The 24,185-nt window shown below is 37.3% G+C and overlaps 1 protein-coding gene across 3 annotated transcripts in view; it reads right to left on the bottom strand.

Annotated features, from left to right (window-relative positions):
• Positions 1–24,185, bottom strand: part of lsm14ab (LSM14A mRNA processing body assembly factor b) — a 36,960-nt gene that overhangs the window by 5,634 nt on the left and 7,141 nt on the right. For 2 of the 3 annotated variants that reach the window (XM_079825822.1, XM_079825823.1), the window contains exons 4-10: positions 18,808–18,918; positions 14,165–14,344; positions 12,221–12,307; positions 11,538–11,732; positions 9,327–9,498; positions 6,572–6,601; positions 617–866 (exon numbers count right to left, since the gene is read on the bottom strand). In XM_079825822.1, the coding sequence (XP_079681948.1) occupies positions 617–866; positions 6,572–6,601; positions 9,327–9,498; positions 11,538–11,732; positions 12,221–12,307; positions 14,165–14,344; positions 18,808–18,918 (1,025 nt within the window). The remainder of the gene's footprint in view (positions 1–616; positions 867–6,571; positions 6,602–9,326; positions 9,499–11,537; positions 11,733–12,220; positions 12,308–14,164; positions 14,345–18,807; positions 18,919–24,185) is intronic. The other variant, XM_079825824.1, reaches the window with a different exon arrangement.

The following is a 24,185-nucleotide window of genomic DNA, read 5'->3' on the forward strand; positions in this document are numbered from 1 at the left end:
CAATCTTGGGTCTTCAGCCGACAAAGTTTAAATCCATCCAATTACGTTTACATATTAGGTCAGTAGGCGGTCTTTTGCGCGGTTTGAATACATTCAACCACACAAGCATCTACACTACGAAAGCAAACCAGTCGAATGCGTTTTTGACTACCTCTGGAAGTATTCAGAATGCCCCGGACTAAAACCAAACGTGCCATTATATCTTTTGTGCCAAGGAGCATACAGTTACTGAACAAATCAAGCTCAGGCACATAGATATTTTAAATGTGCACCTTTTACCATTTATTATTTACTTATGCATTTTTAGCTACTGGACTGATGCGCTGTCATTACTGTGTTGAACTTGTTGTTGTTGATGTCAATGTTCTGTATTCTTTACGTCCTCAATGTGGTTAGATGTTTGTTGTGTCCTTTCTTTTACTATTTATCTATTGTTGTTTATTGTTGTTTGTGCTTAAATGTTCACTGTGGCGCCACTGAGTGCACTGAATTCCCCTCGGGGCAATAAAGGTTCATTCAAGTGATCAAAAGTGGACACGCTCAAAACGTACAGAGCATTATGCACCTCTAATATTTATGTTTGGTCCATTACTGGGGTAAAAGAGGAAGTACTAACCCTGTACTCAAAGTCAGAGAACTCCCGTCCTCCTCTGCTGCCTCTAAACCCGCCCCTGAATCCGCCTCCGCCCCCGAATCCGCCCCCACGGGAGGGCATGAACGAGCCCCTGCTAGCCGCACGCCCGCGGCCGCCACGGAAGCCCATGCCGCCACCTCTGCCACGGAAACCGCCGCGCCCGCGACGCAGAGGAATCCCAAACGTCTCCGCATTCATCCTCCTCTCCTCCGCCCAGGTCTGCCTCCGTTCCCTGAAGAGGAGGAATGAAAAATACATCAGAATGCTATTCAGTGTGTCAAAAACAATCCACCTTTGGCAGGCGGCCTGTCTAATCTGCAACATGTTTACACGACATTCATTTTAGCGCTGGAATACACTACACGACTTAACTCTGAACAGGGGCCGGTTGCATAAACTGCTTAGACTAGTCTTAAAAGTTAGTCGTCTATTTTTTTTCTTCAAGACTGTTCTAAACTTTTTAAAGTCAGTTACATAAAAAGTTAGATTGGTCTAATTTGAATAAGAAAAGTAAGACTGATTACTTCTTCATTAATTACTAGTGTGTCAAATTAGTTCTTAAGACACAGTCTAAACATAATGGCTAAGTTTATGCAACTGGCCCCAGATCTAAAACGCTAACCCCTGGTTTCACAGACTAGACTTAAAGGGTTAGTTCACCCAAAAATGAAAATTCTGTCATTAATTACTTACCCTCATGTCGTTCGACACCCGTCAGACCTCTGTTCATCTTCAGACACAAATGAAGATATTTTAGTGTAAATCTGATGGCTCTGAAAGGCCTCCATTGGCACAATGGCACGGTTCACTCTCAAGACCCTTAAAAGACACTAAAGACGTCGTTACAAAGTCCATCTCACTACAGTGGCTCTACAATAACTTTATGAATCGGCAATAATAGCGTTATGAATCAGTGAGTCGACTCATGATTCGGATCGCGTGTCAAACTGCTGAAATTTGGCGATTCAAACTGCTGATTCGACTCACTGATTCATAACGCTTCGAAGCTTCATGATGCCTTGTTTTGAAATTGTCATCACTATAGAAGTCGTTATTTAGGGTTTTTTTGCGCACAAAAACTATTATCGCCGATTCATAAAGTTATTTTAGAACCACTGTAGTGAGATGGACTTTGTAACGACGTCTTAAGTAGCTTTTAAGGGTCTTGAGAGTGTTAAGTGCATTGTGCCAATGGAGGCCTTTCAGAGCATCAGATTTACACTAAAATATCTTCATTTGTGTTCTGAAGATGAACGGAGGTCTGACGGGTGTCGAACGACATGAGGGTGAGTAATTAATGACAGAATTTTCATTTTTGGGTGAACTAACCCTTTAAGCTAGTCCCAGACTAAAATGCATTTGAGCTGTTTTAACTAAAAGCATCTTAAAATATGTCAGTGCCATTGTTTTGTCACAAGATGCCAATCAGTAAAGTTTCACTTTAAAAAAAGCCCTAATTAAACTAAGGCCTAATCCTGGCTTAATCTAAGCCCTGTCTGTGAAACCGGGCCTAAGCATTTAACACAAAACGACTGAGAATTATAAGGGGCTTTCGCATCGGAGGAACATTTTGATAGTTCCTATAACTATTGGCGGAAATAACAGCTTTTTTGTCATTTTCGCACCACAGGAACTGGGAAGGGGGCGGGGGGCTAAATTAGCTCCTACTTCTGAGTAGAGTAACCCATCACAATCGGAGTTACCGGTTAAGTGTACCTGTTACTATGAAACACTGGTACCCGCCATTTTTAAAAAGCCGTGTAAACACAGTTTTACATATTCTTACTCCATGAATATGTAAAACAGCGATTAGACATAATAATACAGAAATCTAATGTTAGCGGCATTTACCTGTCGCCTTTGTCTGTGTTCTTTTCTCATCCTCGATGATATGTAGCACTGCAAGCTGTCATATATTTCATCTCTTAGCCCTCCTTTTTGCTCTTTGAATTGCATAACTAATACGGTCTACATTCCATCTTCATAAGCACGATAAAAAAAGAAGTGTTCTGCGGTCAGATCATATTGATATTTTTGAAAAAAAAATCTGTAGAGTCATTGAAGAGAAGTTGGTTACATTTTATCTTTTGTTAAATATTGTTTGTTTATTAAACTGAGAGTAGTAGCAGGTTCAGCCAGTTTATTCAACCTGAAGAAATGTTGGTTGCACTTTATTTTTGATATTAATATTGTATTTGTATTATTTTAATGTTGTAAAACAACAGCAAAAATAGCAGGTAAACCTACTATTAATTAAACCTGAAGAGTAGTTAGTTGCACTTTATTTTTGATATTAATATTGTAATATTATTATGTTGGATAACAAAAGCAGAAGTAGCAGGTTAACCTACTGTTGAAATGTTGGTTGCACTTACTGTGCTTTTATTGAAAATGTATTGAAAATTGAAAATGAGAGCAGAAAAGGTTAACTTCCTGTTAATTCAACCTAAACTGTTAGTTGCACTTTATTCAAATAAAATTTGAATGCATTTGCCATTAATTGTTGTTTACTTGTTTTTTTATATCCATAATTAATTGATACCTGATTCCCTTACAAGAAACAACAGGAATCTAGGAAACTTCACTGGCACTGACCAGTAGATATTTATTTCAGTCACACAATTTTTGGCTAAAAAGTTACTGAATCGATTTCAAGTCACTGAATCGTTTTGGATCGTATCGTTCTAAATGAACCAATATCGTCCTTGAATCGTATCGACAACCTCAAATCGTGATACGAATCGAATCGTTGTTAAAACGAATCGTTACACCCCTAATACACACACACTACCAGACTTTCAAATGGTTCTGAACACAACAAACTCACACAGAAACACAACTCGTTGCTAGTAGACGCGTGACAAATGAAACAAACATGGATCTGCAGAAAATAGCCACCGTCGTTTAGCAACTCTGTGTGCGGAGTCGCAAAAAAACAAAAACAAGTGCTTTTGGGTAGTGGCGCAGTCAGTTGTTTTATCTGTGCTGATGAATCAAATATTGAGACTAATTTGTTACATGTCAGGGCTCCAGACTGCGAACAAACGGTGGCATTGTGACCTTTACTCCAGCTGGTGCGACTACATTTTGTTAGAGGTCGCACTGGTGCCTCCACCACAGTGCCTAACTGATGAGCCATTTCTGTTTCATATGAGAAGCATCAAACCGCAAAGAAAATGAAAGCGGAACTGAACCACGCTACTCATTACCCGTTTATCAGAGGGGTCTCCAAACTCGGTCCTGGAGGGCCGCTGTCCTGCCGAGTTTAGCTCCAACCCCAATTAAACACACTTGAACCAGCTAATCAGTGTCTAACTATGGCCTTGTAAGACACTTATTAGCTGGTTCAGATGTGTTTATTTGGGGTTGGAGCTAAACTCTGCAGGACAGCGGCCCTCCAGGACCGAGTTTGGAGACCCCTGGTTTATCAGCTGACGGGTTTCGGTCCACAAATCACTGACATTCACCATGGATCTAATATAGTAACACCACATGGTATTGTAGCAGAAATAGTCAAATGTTTTTTTACATTATTCATCTCAGGGTTCATACAACCTTTTGAGAGTGAAATTCAAGCACTTTTCAAGGGCTTCACACTTTATACAGCACTTCAAAGCTCATTTATTTTTAATGTGATGATCTGTAAAACTAAATGTTTAAAGGTGTAGTGTATATATATATATATATATATATATATATATATATATGATGTTATTTTAAAATCATCGCTATAACCAGCAGATGGCGGCAGAGGAGCACTTATTGACTTATTTAGCCATTCCCACTCCCTAATATATGGACAAAAGTAAGAAGTCACAAAGTCTTTTTTTCAAATTGTGACTGAATTACACAAAGCAAGTAAAGAGCTCTCCTTTTATAATCACTGAAGCTGTCAGTTAGGTCAGTGTGATACTAACAAAGGTACATTAATTTACATTTTCCCTATTAAAATGATTGTTTTGCACATTACTGTTGTTAATAAAAGTAATTTTACCTGCATATCAGTTCAAGCTCAGTGCTTCACTGTTAAATCTCCAATAAACAAATGTAATATGAGTAACTGCACTTAACAATAGCAATGTTAAGATTAAATTAACTTTGATACATTGGTGCCACTGCTCTTAAATGTTCGTCTGGAGCCCTGCATGTGTTCTGTTAAGTGACTTGTGTATTGTTATCGTATTTTATTGCAACACTGTTAGATAGAGGACAGCTTCGGTTTCAACAGCGACGCGTCATTCACTATGATAACCGATGTAAAATCGTTCTGATATCCTCCGACTGGATGGAATCATAGTCTGAAGCTAAAAAAAAGTCTGTGCCCATCATACACACATTTTCTGGGAAATCTCAGACTGCCTAAAAACTGGCACAGACTTTCGGCAACTATTGTAGCCTCATCCAGACTGCAAATCAGGGCAAAAATCTGAGCAAAATATTCCAAGTTTTGGAGTCTGCTACAAAAAATATCTGCTTTATAAGATGTTATGGACAACTCTGCACCAGGCAGGATTCATTGTGTGAATGCCAAACAAAAGGTGTAGAAGGCTAATAGTTTAACATGCCACCTGAAAACACAAAGTGACATTTTTGATTTGCCCATTTCTTCCTTTGGTTATATATAATTTAAATCAGGGTTTCAACACTTTCAACACTGAATTTAACGGTTTGTAAATATCATTTAAAGAGCTCACACTCAGAGTCACTTCTAGCTGAAATAAATAATCTTGCATGTCAACAGGTGAATTTGGGTAGTCTGAATCATAAACATGGCTTCATAAACACGTTAGCATATATATATATATTAGGGGTGTAACGGTACACAAAACTGACGGTTCGGTACGTACCTCGGTTTTGAAGTCACGGTTCGGTACGGATTCGGTACAGCAGTTTTACAAAATAGCTTTTTATTCATTTTTATTCAACAGTGGTTTAATGAAAAAAATTTGTCAGTCCTTAAATTAATTCGGTTATAATTAAAAGTTTCTTAAAGATAATGCTGTAAACTATATAGGGAGCCCTTACTTACATATTGCTATTAAAGATTAACAACAGAGCCCAAACTATTAGCCTAAATTAAGTTGCTATTTATTTTTAGATATAAAAATCAGCACTCATAAGCTTCACATTAGGCAGTTTTTGCATTAACTTCTAAATCTAATTATAATTTTTTTCTCCAATTCGTTGTTGAAATATAATCATTTAGTGGCTGTAATTTTCATGACAGATTTATTTAAACATACATTAAATAAACAAGACATCACTAACAGGCTAAGTAGTATATAATGAATATATATAGGCTAATATAATGAATATATAGGCTAATATAGTGCATGTATTCAGTGAAAGAGTTAATCTCTCTAGTAAACTAACAGCTGTGGACACTGAATGACTTCTGAGGTAAACGTGATTCTACACGACCTTGTTTACAAATGTTTTATTGTCTTTCCGCGGTTGAAACACTGATGGAGTGATTACACAACATATGATACGTTTCAGTAAGTTGTAATGTATCCTCAACATACCTTAAGATATTCATTTATATTTATTCCTTCTCAAGCGGCAGCGCGCGGCGCGCCAGTGAACGCAATCATCTCTTCCTGATCGCGTTCACTCGCGCGGCGCACGCTGTCGCTTGAACTTGAACTGATATGCGTCTATCAGTCATGTCACATTAAAGAGCGTTAAAACGGCATTTATCGTTTGAATTTTGTGATAAAATGGACTGAATACTCAATATGTTCGTGTGGGAACTAGGACTGAAGTGTGTTCCGCGCTTTAAACAAGCGGATTGTATTCATATATTGCATTCATAACCGTTCGGTACACGCGCGCACCGAACCGAGAGCCCTGTACCGAAACGGTTCAATACGAATACGTGTACCGTTACACCCCTAATATATATAGATATATTTATAGACAAAAAAATATATTTACCTTCCAAAAGCACCTCCTGATTTCTCCTTTCTAGAAAAGACAGAAGAGTACACGTCTGTTAGAGGATTCATTCGGTTATTTTTAAACTTTACAACAACAGATTAATCCACTGAACCCAGAGTGACTGACCACTCGAAGCATTTACACCTGTTCAAACCAGGGGCCCGTTCTTCGTACCTCGCGAACTCAGTTAGCTGGATTTGATTGCTGACGATTTGGCTTGATCTTGGATTGTTTGGTTCTTCGAAGCTCATCCTGGACTTGCTGTCATAGTAACAGGTCCGTAAGCTTAAACCTGCTCGAGCGGCTTATTTCATGTAAACAGGATTAGATCGCATCTTGAGGTGATGCTTAAAATCTGTCCCAGCCACTGCTACTTTATTACAAGAGTGCATTACTGAACCAGGGGCAATAATAATAATTTTAAATAATAATATAAAAATGTTATATTGTATATGTATATGAGAATGTATAATACTATAGACACAGCCACTTGATTGAGCGATTTATAATTTTGTTTTTATTGGTTTACACACGTTGTACAGTTAATCTGAGCCGTGCATTAAGTGATCACGGATATTATGGGATGGCTTGATGCAGCGCAAGAGATCATTTGATCTTGACCCATAAGAAACTTAAATACTGTCATGTTACAAATCTGCTTCAAATTGAATTAAAAATTAACTTACAACATTGAAATAAAAATGTAAAGGGTGTACAAATACTGTATAAAATCGTGAATATAAATAATTGGTAATCATGTAAAAAAAACATTTATCATTTATCTATTATAACTTGTATGTTGGTTTGGTCGTTTGGCTGTTTCCTTATAAAGGTCCAGAAATTCGTGGGTTTTTTTTGTGTAATTTGTCAAGTTTTTTGCCAGGTGGCTTTTTAATTATATGATGTCATTACGTTGCTGTCTTGACGCCAGCCAATCGCTGCATTGCTGATCGTGGTTTTGAGTATCGATGCATCTGCCCTCTTCAGGGAACACAAGAACGCGCTGTGATCTTAGATCATTTAATCCAGATATTTTAATCCAATCCGCAAATTCGTTTGAAGAACCAAATTAGCCAGAGATCAGTTATCACGATTAAAAGATCTGGGATCTGTCAAATCATCTTAGATGTATTAAGCGAGGTACGAAGAACGGGCCCCAGGTGAGACATGAAAAGGCATCAACATCTAACATTTGACTCATTGCTGGATCACTGTTAAGACATTTTTACACAAAACTGCACTAATAATGCAAAATAACTAATTCTGAGGAAATAACCGGACAGTTTTCTGACTTAAACATTGTAGTGAGGTCATGTGACTATTGTTTGAAACACCTATGCAGCATCCAAAATCAAATTCTTCTCTATTATGTACTATAGTATAATATATAATACATTTAGTTTAATAGTAAGGCAAGGCAAGTTTATTTATATAGCACACTTCATACACAATGGTAATTCAAAGTGCTTTACGCAGAAAAGGAATTGAGATGGTGATAACATATGTTTAAGAAATAAAAAAAAATACAATGTATAAGAATTAAAAATAAAAGCAAGGATAATTAACACAGCTGTAAAGAGAATTAAAAAGATGATAAATAGATCCCTAACTGCCTGATTCTCTAAATTCGAGGTACTGAGATGGAAGAGATATTTTACATTTGATTACTATTTTTGTACCTGACAATCTAGTTTAGACCTACATGAAAAGAACTGTTTATTTCATTTGTATATGTTTGTTCTGCAGTATTTATTTGCGCTTTTGCTCGTAATTTGATTATTTGTTCTTATTTTATTACTGACTGTCTTTAACAATTTAAAAAACTTATGAGTTAGGATAATAGTTTTTAGAGTCAAAACCTTATTTATTAAGGTTACATGGCTCAAAAACAATACTATTTAATTTTATTTATCAGTTTTTTTTTGTGGTGGGGCCAGTGAAAATTGGCAGGGTCAAAATTTGAACCCCTGAAAAAAATCCTTAGCATTGAGCCCTGAAATATATTTCACAAAAAAAAAGGATTTGTGAGTAACTTTAGTGGTAAAAATGTCGAAGAGGAATGGAGAAAGGCGATAACCCTTTTTTTTTAAAGCAACAAAATCCAGAGAAACAACTCAATCAAAGCAAACCTCTTTTGTGTTGTAAATAGTTGTGTGATGTAAAAATGTTGTTTATATTTATTTACCAAATTAATTAATTTATTGTCTATGACAAGACCACGTATCCATAACACTCCCGCTCTACCAACCCCCCTGAAAAAAAATCCTAGGGGAAACACTGTATAGACAGGAGCATTTTGCTAAATGTATGTACTATATAATATTTTAATTATATTTTTTACCGGTTAGTGATGTCTCAATGTATGTTTGAATAAACCAGTCATGGTTAACATTTATTAAACATTATAAACAGTCATTTTTCAACAACAAATTGAAGTAAAAGATAATTATATCATCAAGAATGTGCAATTTAAATATTTATATAAAATTATTATATCCAAAAATAAAGCAATTTAATTTAAAAACCATTTGGGTTCTGTTAACTTTAATATTATTTAATATTACTGTTCAATTTAATTTGGTATTGTGGTATCAAGATGTATCCCTGTATAGTTTACAACTCTAGTAACATTATTTTACAGAGAAATATTTCCAAGATTTGATATAAAAATCGAGAGCTTGTAAACTGGACTCAAATGGTGAGATCCGTCATCAATAGCCCTAATGGACAATGTAATTAGCCGAGATCTCACCTGGTGTCGTCGCAGGAGATGTTGTCGAAGAAGGACTTGGATTTGTCATAGTAACAGTTGGGTCCCAATGGATCCTCCTCATCAATGTTGCCTTCGCTGTTCTGGGTCTCCACACCCGAATCGGTCTTCTCCTCCCCATTCACAGTCTTCTCCGATTTCTCACTCTTCTCATCTGCAGCGCAAAGTCACATTATAACTCACATGACAATAAACAGCCACTAAAAATCACACTAATGAAAAGAAAAAAAAACAGGTAACACTTTACTTGAAGGGGTGTGCATAAGACTTACATGACACCTTCATAATCATGACAATATGAAGGAGTTTTTATGCATGTTTATGACAACTGTCATTAAGTGTAATTTGGTCAATTATGTCATTTTTAATGCAAAGATGACACTATTTGAGATGTCTTTATGACAACTTGACATAAACCAATACATCATAACCTGTCAGTGTCTTTGTCATGACAACTTGACATTACCAAGACAACATAACCCATCATAAACATGACTAGGGTGACCACCCGTCCCGCTTTGCGTTGTACCGCACAGCATTTTAACCCCTTGTCCCGCACGTCGCATATTGAGAAAATGTCCCGCATTTTCATCAGTCTGTTGGTTTTTAATTATCATATTAAGAAAACATGCATGCGTTCTTTTGCCTTTTTAAGAAAGCATTTCATTTATTCTTTTTGCGGCATCGTTTTTCACCTAGACATATTTAACAGCGCTTCGTCAGAAGTAACATCCCGCCTTTCACAAATACAACAGGCGTTTTTTTAAAATCCTATCCAATGGTTGAAAAGAAAGGAGTAAACACGGTCACTAGTAGGTTGTGATGGCTGTCAATCAAAATGTGGAGCGGTGATTCGTTCCATGTAGAAAACGAATGGATAATTCGGTAAATTGGTTATATTCTTAATATATAATATAATATATAAGACTGTCAATGAACTAATTTCATGTTGCTTTATATTTTATTTGTTCATTATTGGACTTGGTCAGACCTGATGCCTGCTGCCTTTGGGCTCAGTGATGTTGAATTTAAATGACATGTAAAATGTTATATTGTGATGTAATGGTGTTTTCTGGAAGGGACTAAAGAACAAAGTATTTTTATCATCTGAAAGGCAGAATACATATGTTTTTATTAAGTTAGATAGATATTGGCCCGGTTTCACAAACAGGGCTTAGGCTAAACTAGGATTAGGCATTAGTTCAATTAGTACATTTAAGTAACTTTTATAAATGTGCCCTTAAAAAAAAAACCTTACTGGTGTGTATCGTAAGACAAAACAATGGCACTGACATATTTTAAGATACATCAGTGCAAGTTTCTTTCAGTTAACACAACTCAAAAATGCATTTTAGTCTAGGACTAGCTTAAGCCTTGTCTGTGAAACTGGGGGATTGTGTAACAGTTTCAGATTATGTTTTAGTGTCGGTAACATGTCCCACACAAACTTAGTAATTGTCCCACATTTGGTTTGTGTGATGGTGGTCACCCTAAACATGACATAGCAGATGAATTATCAAACTTAAGAAACGACTTAGCTTTATGCTTTAACATTACATTAAACTGTCATGTGGTTGGTTTTGACGTTGGCTGTCATGAGGCCATTATAATGTTTTTTTATGACCACGTTTTTTCAGTGGTACAAATTTAATTTGTCATTAAAATGTCATTAAGTTTCAATACTCTGTCAAATTATTTTATGACAGTCTCATAAATATTTTTCTTGACCTAAGCTATGGCGTCATAGAGGAAATTGTACTGAGTCATTGAAAACTTACCTCAAAATGATAGTGGCACTGGTTAGGTGTACGCCATTAAGTAGTTTCTTAAATTTGATAATTTATCTGCCATGTCATGTTTATGACAGATTTATGACAGGTTATGTTGTCTTAGTAATGTCAAGTTGTCATGACAAAGACACTGACAGGTTATGATGTATTGGTTTATGTCAAGTTGTCATAAAGACATCTCAAATAATGTCATCTTTGCATTAAAAATGATATAATTGAGCAAATGACACTTAATGACAGTTGTCATAAACATGCATACAAACTTCTTCATATTCATGACGTGTCATGTCATGATTATGAAGGTGTCATGTCAGTCTTATGCACACCCCTTCAAGTAAAGTGTTACCAAAAAACATATTAGGGTCACATTTCTGCACATTTTATATATTTTACGCAACAGTACCTTTAATCTTGAGTTTGCTTTGGAACTCGCGGTCGATCTCTTCTTTATTGAACTGGGCGTTGGCACTCTCAAAGTCAAAGTCCTTCTCAAATTTCATTGGTCCGTCTCTACGCCCGTTAAACCTGCCCCGCCCACGCTGACCGCCGCCTCCTCCGCCACCACTGCCCCGCCCCCTTCTCATTGGAGGAGCGCCACCTAGAGAGAAAACAAGCGTTATCTCAAATGATGCTTGCAGCCCTGATCGTGATGATGTACAGTAGTGGCCAAAAGTGATGTAGGGTCATTACAAACAAATATCCTCTTCGGACAAGTTCAATTAAACCACCAAAGTATGAGGGTTATATGGAATTTTACTATGCAAAAAATAAAATGCATAGAAAAGCATACATTTACTACAAGCTAATCGGTTATTAATATTTCGTTGGCTCTCGTTTTTGCATGTGTTCATCATTTCTTTTTATGACAGCCTGGCCAAAAATTATGTTCGCACAATTTGCCGTTATCATCACAAATAAAACTATTGACACCAAACACAGCTACGCAAATATGCTTAGAAAATCCTTAACCATTTTTTTAAATAATACTTGAATAAAGGGCAAAGGTGTCAATTTTCCTAGGCCGGACATAACTTGTGTCCACGATTGTAAATGCAAATGCAGGACAGACGTTTTAAAGCGACTCACCACCGCCTGAATGGCGTTTGATTGGGTCTTTGTTATCAGGCCTGTTTGAATCCGATTCTGGCCGAGGAACCTTCTGGACATCAGACGCTGATCAACAAAACACAACACAATTATTGTCTGCAGGTGAAACACTATTCTTCAATGATATCTGTACATTAAGCTTTTAAATTGATGTTCATACATTTCCAGCTCTAATGCTGTGTTCACACCAAACGCGAATAGAGCGTCTGGCGCGAGTGATTTCAATGTTAAGTCAATGGAAAGGCGCGTTGACGCGAATCCGCCTCAGTTGGACTGGACGCGCGAATGACGCGAATTGAGCGTCTTGCGCGATATGCACGTTACACGCGAATGGTGCTTTTGTGCATTCACGCGTTTGAAGCGAATTCGCATCTGACGCCCGAGTTGAAAATGTGGAACTTTGGCATCAATTTGCGCCGCGTTAACCAATCAGGAGCCTGCTCGCTGCGGTCACGTGGTAAAGTGACGTGATGAGAAACCCGCATAATTTAAAAATACTACTATTGTGTCACAAAGTGTAGTTTTAAGACTTTTTCAGGTGAGAATGTAGTAGTTTAAAGCTCAAATCTGTGGTTTATTTATAAAGAGAGCGCCTATTTAAAAAAATGATCTTGTGTTTTTGGAGTTGTGAGATCCAGGTGATCACCGGGCGTTCATAACCCCAGCGAGAGCAGCCTTTCCTCGGCCAGTCCTTCTGCCGTTGGCTCTGATGGCCTGTAGTGGTTCGTCTTGTGTGGATCTAACGGCCGAGCTTTGCTCTCATGAATCTATAATTTGTTGTCTGCTAAATCGTTTTGACTGAGGGCAAAGAGAAGTTTCATAACTTTATATTTTAAGGATATTTAAATATACATGCAGTGAAGATAATGTAGGCGTTGCCTGGACCACATTTGTGTGGTTATTAATGCTTAATATATATTTTTAATGGAAATGAAAAGAGGCAGAGGTGTTTTATGACATATTTCTCCTATTTCTCCTGAACGCGCGTCAATTTCTTTTTCTACGTGCGTCCAATTCGCCGCGGACGCATTCAAAATATTTGCGCGTGAAACTAGACGCGGTAGACACGATTTTGACACTCTATTCGCGTTTGGTGTAGCCTGGATGCCAGCCGAACTTAGCCCCGCCCACAACATTTTTACTCGGGCAGTTTGGTCTGGACTTTCTCCGTAGAGAAGTAATTATGCCCGAACAGAAACTGTTCGGACCAATGAAATCATCAGGGCGGGCTTTAGACGATGATGGACAGATGATCAACAGTAACGTAATCATCCACGTCACCAAAGAGCGCTTGGGTTCAATTTGTTCTAATCCTAAACGGAGAAATTGTTGTAAATGCTTCACCTTTACTATTTCTCTCGGAAATGATGATCGTGTTGGTAAGTACTCTGTGTATCCTTAAATTATTTTTTTACAACACCGGCAAAGATCGTTTACACTCATCTTTTTCTTCTAACGTAACTTATTCCAGCGTGCGTGCAGACAGGGTTGCCAAGTTTTTACAACAAAACCGCCCAATTGCTAACGTTCCTCAAAACTAGCCAAAAACAAGCCCAATAGCTTTCCAGGGGTGTTCTCCGGGGAAAAAAGGCATTTGGGGGGTAAAATATGTGTTATTTTGGCAGGGCTGGCAGCTAAAAATCGCATTCCTGGGTCTGTATATCACATAATTAGGGTCGCTTCAACCCGCGGACATGGCAACACAGGTCAGTTGAGTTCTGTTGACATTTGACAACTAACGTTATGCGTCGCTCCGTTGCTCTGATTGGTTGTAGGTCTATCCAATTGAGGTCTTTCCTGGTTCGGTTGAAACACGCCCCATAATCACAGCCCAACGGAGCAGAATCAGACTCATTTTCTGACTAGAATTGAGTATGACGACGTCAGGCTACGTTTGGTGTGAACGCAGCATAACATTCTCACCTTTTTGCTCCTGGTTTTCAGCAGATTTCTGGGTGTTGAGGGCAGGCCGTGCGACTCCAGGGCCACTCCTCTGACCCGCTGTACTGGTTGCAACCGCAGGGGGAGCGGCCGGGGCCGTCTGGACCGCATGCTCTTGGGTCGGGGTCTTCCTCAAGTGCTCCACAGATGGGCTTGAACGACCTGAAAAAGAGGACAATTCAGACTCACGAAATGAACAACCAAAAACAACACCGCAGCGATATCATCATGTGGTAAACAGCAATTAACCCTTAAACGCATACCTCAGGTCTTTAGCGACCCAGGACGTCATTCACCAGCCTCCCCTTCATTCATTATTTATTAGAAGTTAGATCTCGACCTTCATTGTATTCATTAAACAATAGAATGTCTGTTTTTTACTGTAATTTATTGTAAAAAAAAAATCTCTGATGACAAGTGCAGTACACCTTTATTCTTCAAGGTGACAATGTCTGATACACAAAGATGATGTGATGTTTCAGTCATGATTAGGGTTGGGAACCGAGAACCGGTTCTTATGCAGAACTGAAACTGATTTTTGAAAAATACCAGAACCGCGCGAAATTCCTAAGTTTCGGTTCCGAAAACGGTTCTGGTGCAATGTGTGTGCGAAGCGCTGGAAGCGTATCCTTTCATAGCGAGTGACAGCCAGTGTTGCCAAGTCCGTGGTTTTCCCGCTTTCTACTGTTGCCGCGGGCTGTGTTTCATGTCCGCGGGTTGAAGCGATTGTGCAATTGTGTGGGTTTTTTTGTAAAAACCTGGCAACCCTGGCTCACCTCATCATGAATATTAATTACGTTGCCTGCCGCTTCCAGGAGGGCAACGCAGTTCAGCACTGAAAGCCCTCGCGCTACACATTTACGGTTTTGCGTCAGATATTTTCTCGTTGACCACCAGCATGGCGAAGAGAAAGTCACAAGTATGGATTCATTTCCAAAGAATGAATGATAATGAAGCAAAATGTAACACGTGTGAAAAGTTAATAACATGCAAAGGAGGCTGCACTAGCAATTTGACAAAACATTTGCTACAGCACAGAGTGCCACAGGGCTTATACCAGATTTATAGTGAAAGGCCTATATATATATATATATATATATATATATTTGTCAACCGTTGAGTCACCATGGTTTAGGTAAGCGTTTAGCCACAATTACCTTTGTAATGCTGAATTGCAATGTATTATTTACAAGTTCACTGAATAACTGAATTACTATTAAATTAATATACAACTAATTAATAAATATAACTAATAAATATAATTTATAACTTGGTTTTATTCAGAGACAGAGAGATTAAATGTAATAAGACAATTTCAGAGGTGTTCATTTGAAAAAAATGTGTTGCAAGAATGGCGTAATTAATACTGTAATATATGTACAGTACAGGACTTTTTTGACATTGCCAACCTGTGAATTAATTTTAGAGCAAGTAATAAACACAAAATGGATTGTTTGAGTTGCGTATTGCGCCTTTTTCCTTTACCACTATTTGTTTAATAATTTTAATGGAACCGGAATCGGAACCGGAAAATTTCTCACGATTCCCAACCCTAGTCATGATTACTGCAGGCAGAGATCAAAATATTGATTGTGAAGACGTTGAAAACGATCAAGACTAGGGGTGTAAGAAAATATCAATACACGTGAAAATCGCGATATGTTTGGCGATACTGTATCGATTCTCAAAAACTCTATCGATATTTTTATTAGGGCTGTCAAAAGATTAATCGGGATTAATCGCATCCAAAATAAAAGTTTGTGTTTCAATAATATATGTGTGTGTACTCTGTTAATTATTATTTATATATAAATACACACACAAGCATGTATATATTTAAGAAAAAAATATTTTTATATATAAAACATTTATATTTATATATATTATATAAATGTATATACAGTATATACATACAAATATTTCTTAAATATAAACATGAATGTTAGTGTATTTATATATAAATAATAATTAACAGAGTACACACACATTATGTAAACACAAACTTTTATTTTGGATGTGATTAATCTTTTGACAGCCCTAATTTATATATTTATATATTTATTTACTTACATCCAAGATTCGTGGCTTTGTGCTCGGTTTAAACCAAAGACTGCATAAAACCCAACCGTTAGATGGCAGCGTTATCTCAGAACGTGACGCGCAGCATCGCTAGTGTGTGCATTAGCAAATCAAGCTCACAAGATGATATAATTATTGCGCTCCCGCGGTATACAGAGCTTAGGTGTGGACTCATTTTGGCTTCAGCTATAAAGAAGCCACCAAGGAAATCGACAAGAGTCATTTTGTTTGCAAAATAGGCCAAGTCAAATACGCGGGAAACGCATTGAATCTGAGAGCTCGCTAAACCGTTTCAATAGAATATGTTCAGCACGTTTTCCTCTCAGTAACAAAAACACACAACAGAACTGACAGCGGTGGCAGCAGAACAAAAGCATCTGATCGTAGCGATGCAGTTCAGTACTTTAAATAGCACTTTATACAATAGACTGCTTTAAAGCAAACAGCTTTACAGTATTAAATATAAAACAAACATTCATTCAGTCATGGAATGGACTATGCACTTTGTTGTTAAATAGTTTAGAAATTAAAAACCGCTATACTGTGAACCTTTAAAACATATACACATAAAATATCCTGTAGTCAACTTTACTATTTCCCTTTACTTAGATTGCACAAAATAGTGATTAGTGATATAAATGATACTTTATTAATTAAATACAATAGTTACTTGTCAGGTTATGCATATGGATGTGTTTATTCTTTTAAATTAGAGCTTTCCAAAAAAAAAAAAAAAAAAAAACGCAATATATTGCCTCTCTTACAATATCGCAATATATAACAATCCCTGTATCGTGAAACGTATTGTTTCGCCAGATTCTTGGCAATACACAGCCCTAATCAAGACTCTGTTTGAGATGGAAATGAGCTCTGACGATGATAGTGATGATGGTAAAAAGCACAGCTGAAATTGAACCCTTCCAAGCTCCAAAAGGTAACGAAATATACTTTATTTTATTCTTTTGTAATTGTCGTTATTAGTAATCGGTCAGTCATGGTAAAAATGTTTTACTTATCCAGAAAAAAATAGGATTTTGTGTGTTGTAAATATAATTTATTCTGAAGCAATATACTCAGTGTTCAGTCAGCTTTGACATTTAAATCTACATGCATGATATTTTAACCGTGGCCTAATAAAGGGCATTTTTCCCTAATCGTTTTAAATTTTAAATTCTTAAATTTGATCAATAAATTCGAATAATAAGACACTATAGGGCTGTTACCAATCAAACTAAATCATTTACACTGAAAAATTCCAACTGCATTAAATAATGTTATGAGATTGTTTTAAATATTTTTGAATATACAAATAAGAAATGTTGGAAAGAGTGTTTAATCATGAAACTAGTAGGTGGCAAAAGGTGGTCTTAAAGGGATAGTTCACCCAAAAATGAAAATTATCCCATGATTTACTAACCCTCAAGTCATCCGAGTTGTTTATGACATTCTTCTTTCAGACGAATACAATTAGAGTTATGTTAAAGCTACACTGTGTAACTTTTTTAGTTTATTCTTAGCTAAAAACACTTCGTTTTTTCAAAAATATATGTGCTCATTAATGTATATTTACTTCTTTCAAGTAATAAAGTATTCTCGTAAGTTTATAATATGCCATTGAAAATACATACGGGTGAGGGTTCGAATGCCGGTCGCCATGTTGCCCCTCCATCTTGAAAGTACATTAGCCAAAGAGGGACATACCCGTAAATTCAAGCTTCGCCTTTGGCGTTTTAACACTCGATGGCACCGTGTCGAATGTGGACGAGGTCGAACTGGAAGCCATGTTAATCTTGGACTAAATCGGCCACCGTAGGAGTTAAAACGAAATCGGAATTGAGAGGAACAGAAACTAATATTCACTGGATGGTCATATACCTTTTCACCACTAGATGGGGGAAAATATCACACAGTGTAGCTTTAAAAAAGTCCAGACTAATCCAAGCTTTATAATAGCAGTAATAGTTGCTCTGTTTTTGAAGTCCATAAAAAAATCCATCTATCCAAAATATAACTGCTCCACACGGCTCCGGGGTGTTAATAAAGGCCTTCTGAAGCGAATCGATGCGTTTGTGTAAGAAAAAACCTCAACCTTTTTGCTCCTTCAAAAAATGTCCTAGACAAGCGTTTATGTCGAGCCCTGGATAAAGATCCGGGGTTACTAAAGACCCAAATATGTAATGATGATTGGCAAAACATTCATGCATTTAAGGGTTAAGACAACATGAAATAAGCATCATTTGCAATGGTTGAAAGTTGAATGCATTTAGATTGGATTGTGAAAAGTGGATATGATTTCTATATACTTACTTATTCGTCTGGTGTTGCCTACATCAACAGAACAGACGTTCTTGCAATTTAATGAAAAACACATTTCTTTGGAATAATGTGCGCCGATGAATTGTGCATTTAAGTAATTTGATTTCATGTTGTCTGAACTGACAGAGACACTCGAGTCATAAACCATCACATGCTGTAATCCTGCATAATCACGGGCCAAAAGACGAACACACTAAAGCCATTCACGTTAGCGCCGGTCCTCCGGTTACCTTCGGGTTTGTGAGCGCTCAGCGAGCGAGAGAGCGGGAGAAGAGCAGAGCTCTGGGACTGAGGGGCAGTAGTGCTCGCCTCACTACCGAAAGCAGGACCTGAGCTGCTTCCTGTGAGGGGAGGAAGTGCACAACTTTAAGTGTGAGCTTTAACACGTCACACACTGGCAGAAAAACGCCTCATATGCAGCAGCCAAACACTCATGCAATCAGCCTTTCTATAAGATCCGCCTCCTTGCTTAACTGTTGCTCGCTCGGACAAGCGAAAATTTTCATCCATTTAAAATTATTCAAACCTTGCAAAAATACTACAAAAAAGCCAAAGCTTGTCTGCTAATGTAAGAGATGGCAACAGATGTAGTACAGTTTAAAGGCAGGATCAAGAAAGGTCGAAGTGCTTTGATTTCTCTGGGTTTTGGCATATATTATGTGCAATATAAAACACGTTTCAAAGTAAACTTCTGCTATTTGAAATACAAATATGCACTGTATAAATTGCCTGTCTATCCATGATAAAAACAGGACCAACACTAAACGAACTCTTAAGGCAAGGCACCACAGGTTAATACGGTAACATTTGTCTGAACGGTTGTGTTTACACATGCAAATGAGGTATTATCTAATTAAATGTGCTATTTTTTATTCATTTCCAGAACAGAAATGAATAAAGTCGTCTCATTTTAATTTGCCGACATATTAAAGTTTTTACGAAGGGGATTTTTTTTCTTTTTGTCACTCCATAAATCAGAAAACACTGCAAACATCCAAAAAAATAAGTTCCACCATGTTTTAGGAATGTTATAAACCACATGAATGATTAAACTAGAGCTGCAACTAACGATTATTTTTTCTGTCGACTAATCTAACGATTATTTTTTCGATTAGTCGACTAATCTAACGATTATTTTTCCAGATTAATCTTATTATTCTTTTTTACTGATTATTGTATTTCAAAGAGGGTAGTGAATTTGTATATTATTTTAACATGAAATCAATGAATGATGACAATATTAATTGTATTTCAGGAAGGGTAGTGTACATAGTATGCCATTTTATAATGAAATATATGAACACAAGAAGCTTTTTAAACATAATATATAATGATACTATTCATCATAAAATGTATACAGAGTAGGCCTAATTAGGAAAAGTTGTTTACTATAGTAGTTGAGTATGATTTACTTATTGATTTGTGTCAATAGTAAACGAAAATGCACTTGTATTTATCTGCAAAAAGTTCACATACAGGAGCTTTCAGCATAGTGTTAATGTATAACTAGTCGTCTATTTTGAAGATACATGTGCATAAACAACGACTAAAGCTGCCAGAAGTTTTTGCCCAAACTTCAAAGACACATTTAAATTATTAAAGCTAGAGGCATATCTTAACTTTAATGTTACTTTAATCATGTAAACTACCTATATACAACAAGTTATTATGCATATGTGTTTGGGACAGAGGGGAACCAGGTCGCATTAACAGGAGATATATGCAGCCCATAATAAAAAAAAGCACGAGACGTACTGGGGTCGAGAAGAACCCCGGAAAATGTGACCGTCTGTTGCAATACACGCGCCACGGTTCAGCTGCGCGAGAGAACACTGGCAGCAGGGTTGCCAGGTTTACACAACAAAACCCACCCATTCGTTACTCAAAACTAGCCCAAAACAAGCCCAATCGCGTTTCGGGGAGGTTCTCTGGTAAACATCGCGTTCGGGGGGTTAAATATGTGTGTTTTTTTGCTTCAACCCGCGGACATGAGACACAGCCCGCGGCAACAGTGTAGAAGTAGCCCAATTCCGCGGAAAAAAGCGGACTTGGCAACACTGACTGCAGTGTGAAAGCTCCCGCTCTCCACGCGCACAGCTCCTGCTCTGCTAGGGCTGCTCGATTATGGAAAAAATCATAATCACGATTATTTTGGTCAATATTGAAATCACGATTATGTAACACGATTATTTCACATGACTTTGGGAATGTGTTGTATTTATTAAAAATACACCTTTCAACAATTCAATTGAAATTGTAACATTTGTTGTACTTTTTGAACTATTAAAATAAATAATATAACATATATTCAAATCAAAGTATAAAAGTATTCACGTAAAAATGATAATCACAAATAAATAAGATAAACAATATGGTTCGGCTAGATATGCTTTTCAGGTACGTCTAACCTTAGTTTTCAGGTACAGAAATGTCTCAAATGTAAAATAACATTGCATATTTGAGTGCATAAATTAAAGATTAATCCTATTAAATTTACAAAAGCTATTCAATCCGGATCGGATATGCGTCGTCTTTCTCGATTGTATAAAGTTCACTTAAGGCATATACAGACTATGTCTGCTAAGATACTCATCAAGATGGACATGTTGACATACGTTTTGTGTGAGTTTGTCCGTTCAAGAGCAAGACTTGAAAGAGAACTCAATATTTGCGCGCTGAGAGACGTGTGCGCGCTCTCGGATGATACATTATCAGATACAGATACATTTTCTCACAGCGCGCGGCTTCTCATTCGCGTCTTCTGGCACTAAACCCGGGTGATGACGGGGAAAACGACTGGTCATATTCGAACATACGACAGCACTCGCATGCATTGAACAAAGTTTACAAAGAGAGAATTATTTGAAAAATATGAGGGGGAAAAAAGGACGTTTACACGGCACCCCTGCTCTCGTCAGTTTTTGTTTCTTTATTAGATTGTCATAGGTCACTCTGTTTAATTTTCAAGTGGTTAAACAAATTCGTGGTGTTCTCTTGCGTTGCAGCCACTACCATGTAGCAAATCTTGCACGTAACATGTTTTTGCTCGTCGTCTGATTCCTCGAAGCCAAACTGTTCCCAGACAACGGAGTTGGTTTTGCCTTTTTTGCTCACCAAACGCTGCTGTAACTGCCCTCCTTCTGCCATCTTTACTCGCGCCGAGTTTTTAAATTCCAGCGGATGATATGCACACGAGACTCCCGATCTGAGAGAGATTGTGGCTTCGGGAGGGGCGGATGAGCGCATGCGCGTTTCATTCAGAACGCAAGGCAAAATAATCGTTTTTTCTCGATTGTACTATTTTGGTGATCGTTGGGAGGCATAATCGAAATCGAAATTCGATTAATTGCACAGCACCTGCTCTGCCACTGCGCGCGCAGTGTGAAACCGGCGTTACAGAGCGAACAAAGCACAGTTTTATTTGGCTTCTGTTTAAAGTACTCCCACACTTTTGAATGTCGCGGTCTGGCTTTATATGATAAACGATCATTTTCACTATGCCCGGGAGCAGAAGCTGCCATTATTCTAGATCTTCTGTTCCATTCTAGAACGTAAATAATGTGCCGCCGACGCGTCAACGCATTTCACGCACGTCGACGTATTTTCGTAGTCGACGTCAGCGACGACGTCGACGCGTCGTTGCAGCCCTAGATTAAACGCCTGTAAAAACCTTTATAATATAGATAAGCAGCAAGTAAATGCTGCTGAAGAGGAGTTCTCACTAGTTTGAGAAAACAGCCGTTACAGATATGAACTGTAATTGAAATCTGCAAATAGATGAAGTGTAGAACAATATACTAGAAATGCAGTTTAAAGCAATTCTTTTCACTAATCGACAGATTGTTTAAAAACAGCCGATGATATCCTGCCAATCAAAAACGTGTCAGACTGCAACTCATACTTTGTGTGAAGAAACTCTTGTTTTGAAGTTAACGTGACAATAACAGTTCAAATATAGAGACGTTAATGCAGGCTCTATTATATGTATTATATATCTATTATTTGACCATATGAATCACAGAAGTTTAAAGGAACACGCCGACATTTTGGCTAGCTGGAGCCGTTTACCTCCAGTCTTTGTGCTAAGCTAGGCTAGCTGGAGCCATTTACCTCCAGTCTTTGTGCTAAGCTAGGCTAGCGGTGGGTGTGTCAGACAGAGTTATGGCACGGAGATGAGAATGGTGTGTGTGGACTTATCTAACTCTGGGGGATACGGCGAATAAGCTAAAGTCACAAAAAGTTGAGTGTTCCTTTAAGCCAGGGTTGCCAGATATGTTTTTTCACCCTACATCAAACATTATTTGTAGCGCCTCCCATCCAATAATCACAGAGCGTTGTTATTTCTGATATAAATAGCCTTCAAATTCTGTCAATTTTATCACAAAATTCAAACAATAAATGGCGTTTTCACACTCTTAGAAGGTTCAAGAACATCTTTTCTTCCACTAATAATGCAAATTATCCCTAGAAAAACATTCATGATTATCAGAAGGAATGTTGACAGATACAGTACAACTTGCTGAAACGATTCATGTCTCATGTAATCCATCAATCAATGTTTCAATCGCAGAAAGACAAACATCTTGTGAACAATGTCACTTAACCTTGCATTTACCTCAGGAACGTCCTCCAGTGCTCAGAGTTCATTAGTTAGCTATAAATAAATCACTAGAGGAGCTTATTTGCTGTTTATTATACATGTTTGAATACATTCGTCACGAAGACAAGTGTTTATGAAAACTACCTTATGTGCAACGGAGTTGTATACAAACATTTCAGTTTAATTATGTCTGAAAATAAATATCAGTTGAATATAATAGCTCGGTTGTTTATTTTAACCTCTAATATTATAGTAGTGCTGGCGGTATGACCAAAAATGTATATCACTGTACTTTTTTTAAATTTTACCGGTTTCATATGACGGTATTTTTTTCCCTATGCATGACAGGATGTTAACCACATTTTCTACTGATTGAGAGGAAATACTGCAGTAGATTGACTAGAATGCCTTGTTTTACTCTCATGACGAGTGAATATTGTAGAAAAATTCCACACTAGAATTAATACAGGTTTGCAAAGCCCCACAAAATGATGCTGTGGGGACACAACCAATAAAACATACTCATAACAGACACATGAATATTAAAATATGACCACTGAGTAAAAAAAGGCACTTTAAAAATCTAACCCTATATAACAACAAACTGCCAAAACGAGGGAGTAACGCGGAAGAACATTTAAAAGGTCTAAGGATATTTGCAATACATTTAAGAGTCTACAGTCTCTGAACAAACCTATATGAGGACACGAACGCATAAACCGTCACTTCATTAGAATTTACCATTTCATTTGAGAAAACTGTCATATCATGAACACAAAGGTCTTCACGGAAACCTGTCAAAATAAAAGTTTGGTTCTAAAAAAATTTAATTTGACAATATTTTAGGCTACTGTTGTGGAGTAGATTTAGCTACGTCTCTATGTAATAATAATTTGTCTCTACTCTCTACTAATAATAATAATAATGCCTAGATGGTTGATTATTTTTCACTTGATCTTTTTTTATAAACAAACAGCATACAGCCTTTAAATGTTTATGTATTATTTA

The sequence above is a fragment of the Gobio gobio genome (assembly GCF_949357685.1).
Source record: "Gobio gobio genome assembly, chromosome: 9".
In the NCBI taxonomy this organism is placed as follows: domain Eukaryota; kingdom Metazoa; phylum Chordata; class Actinopteri; order Cypriniformes; family Gobionidae; genus Gobio; species Gobio gobio.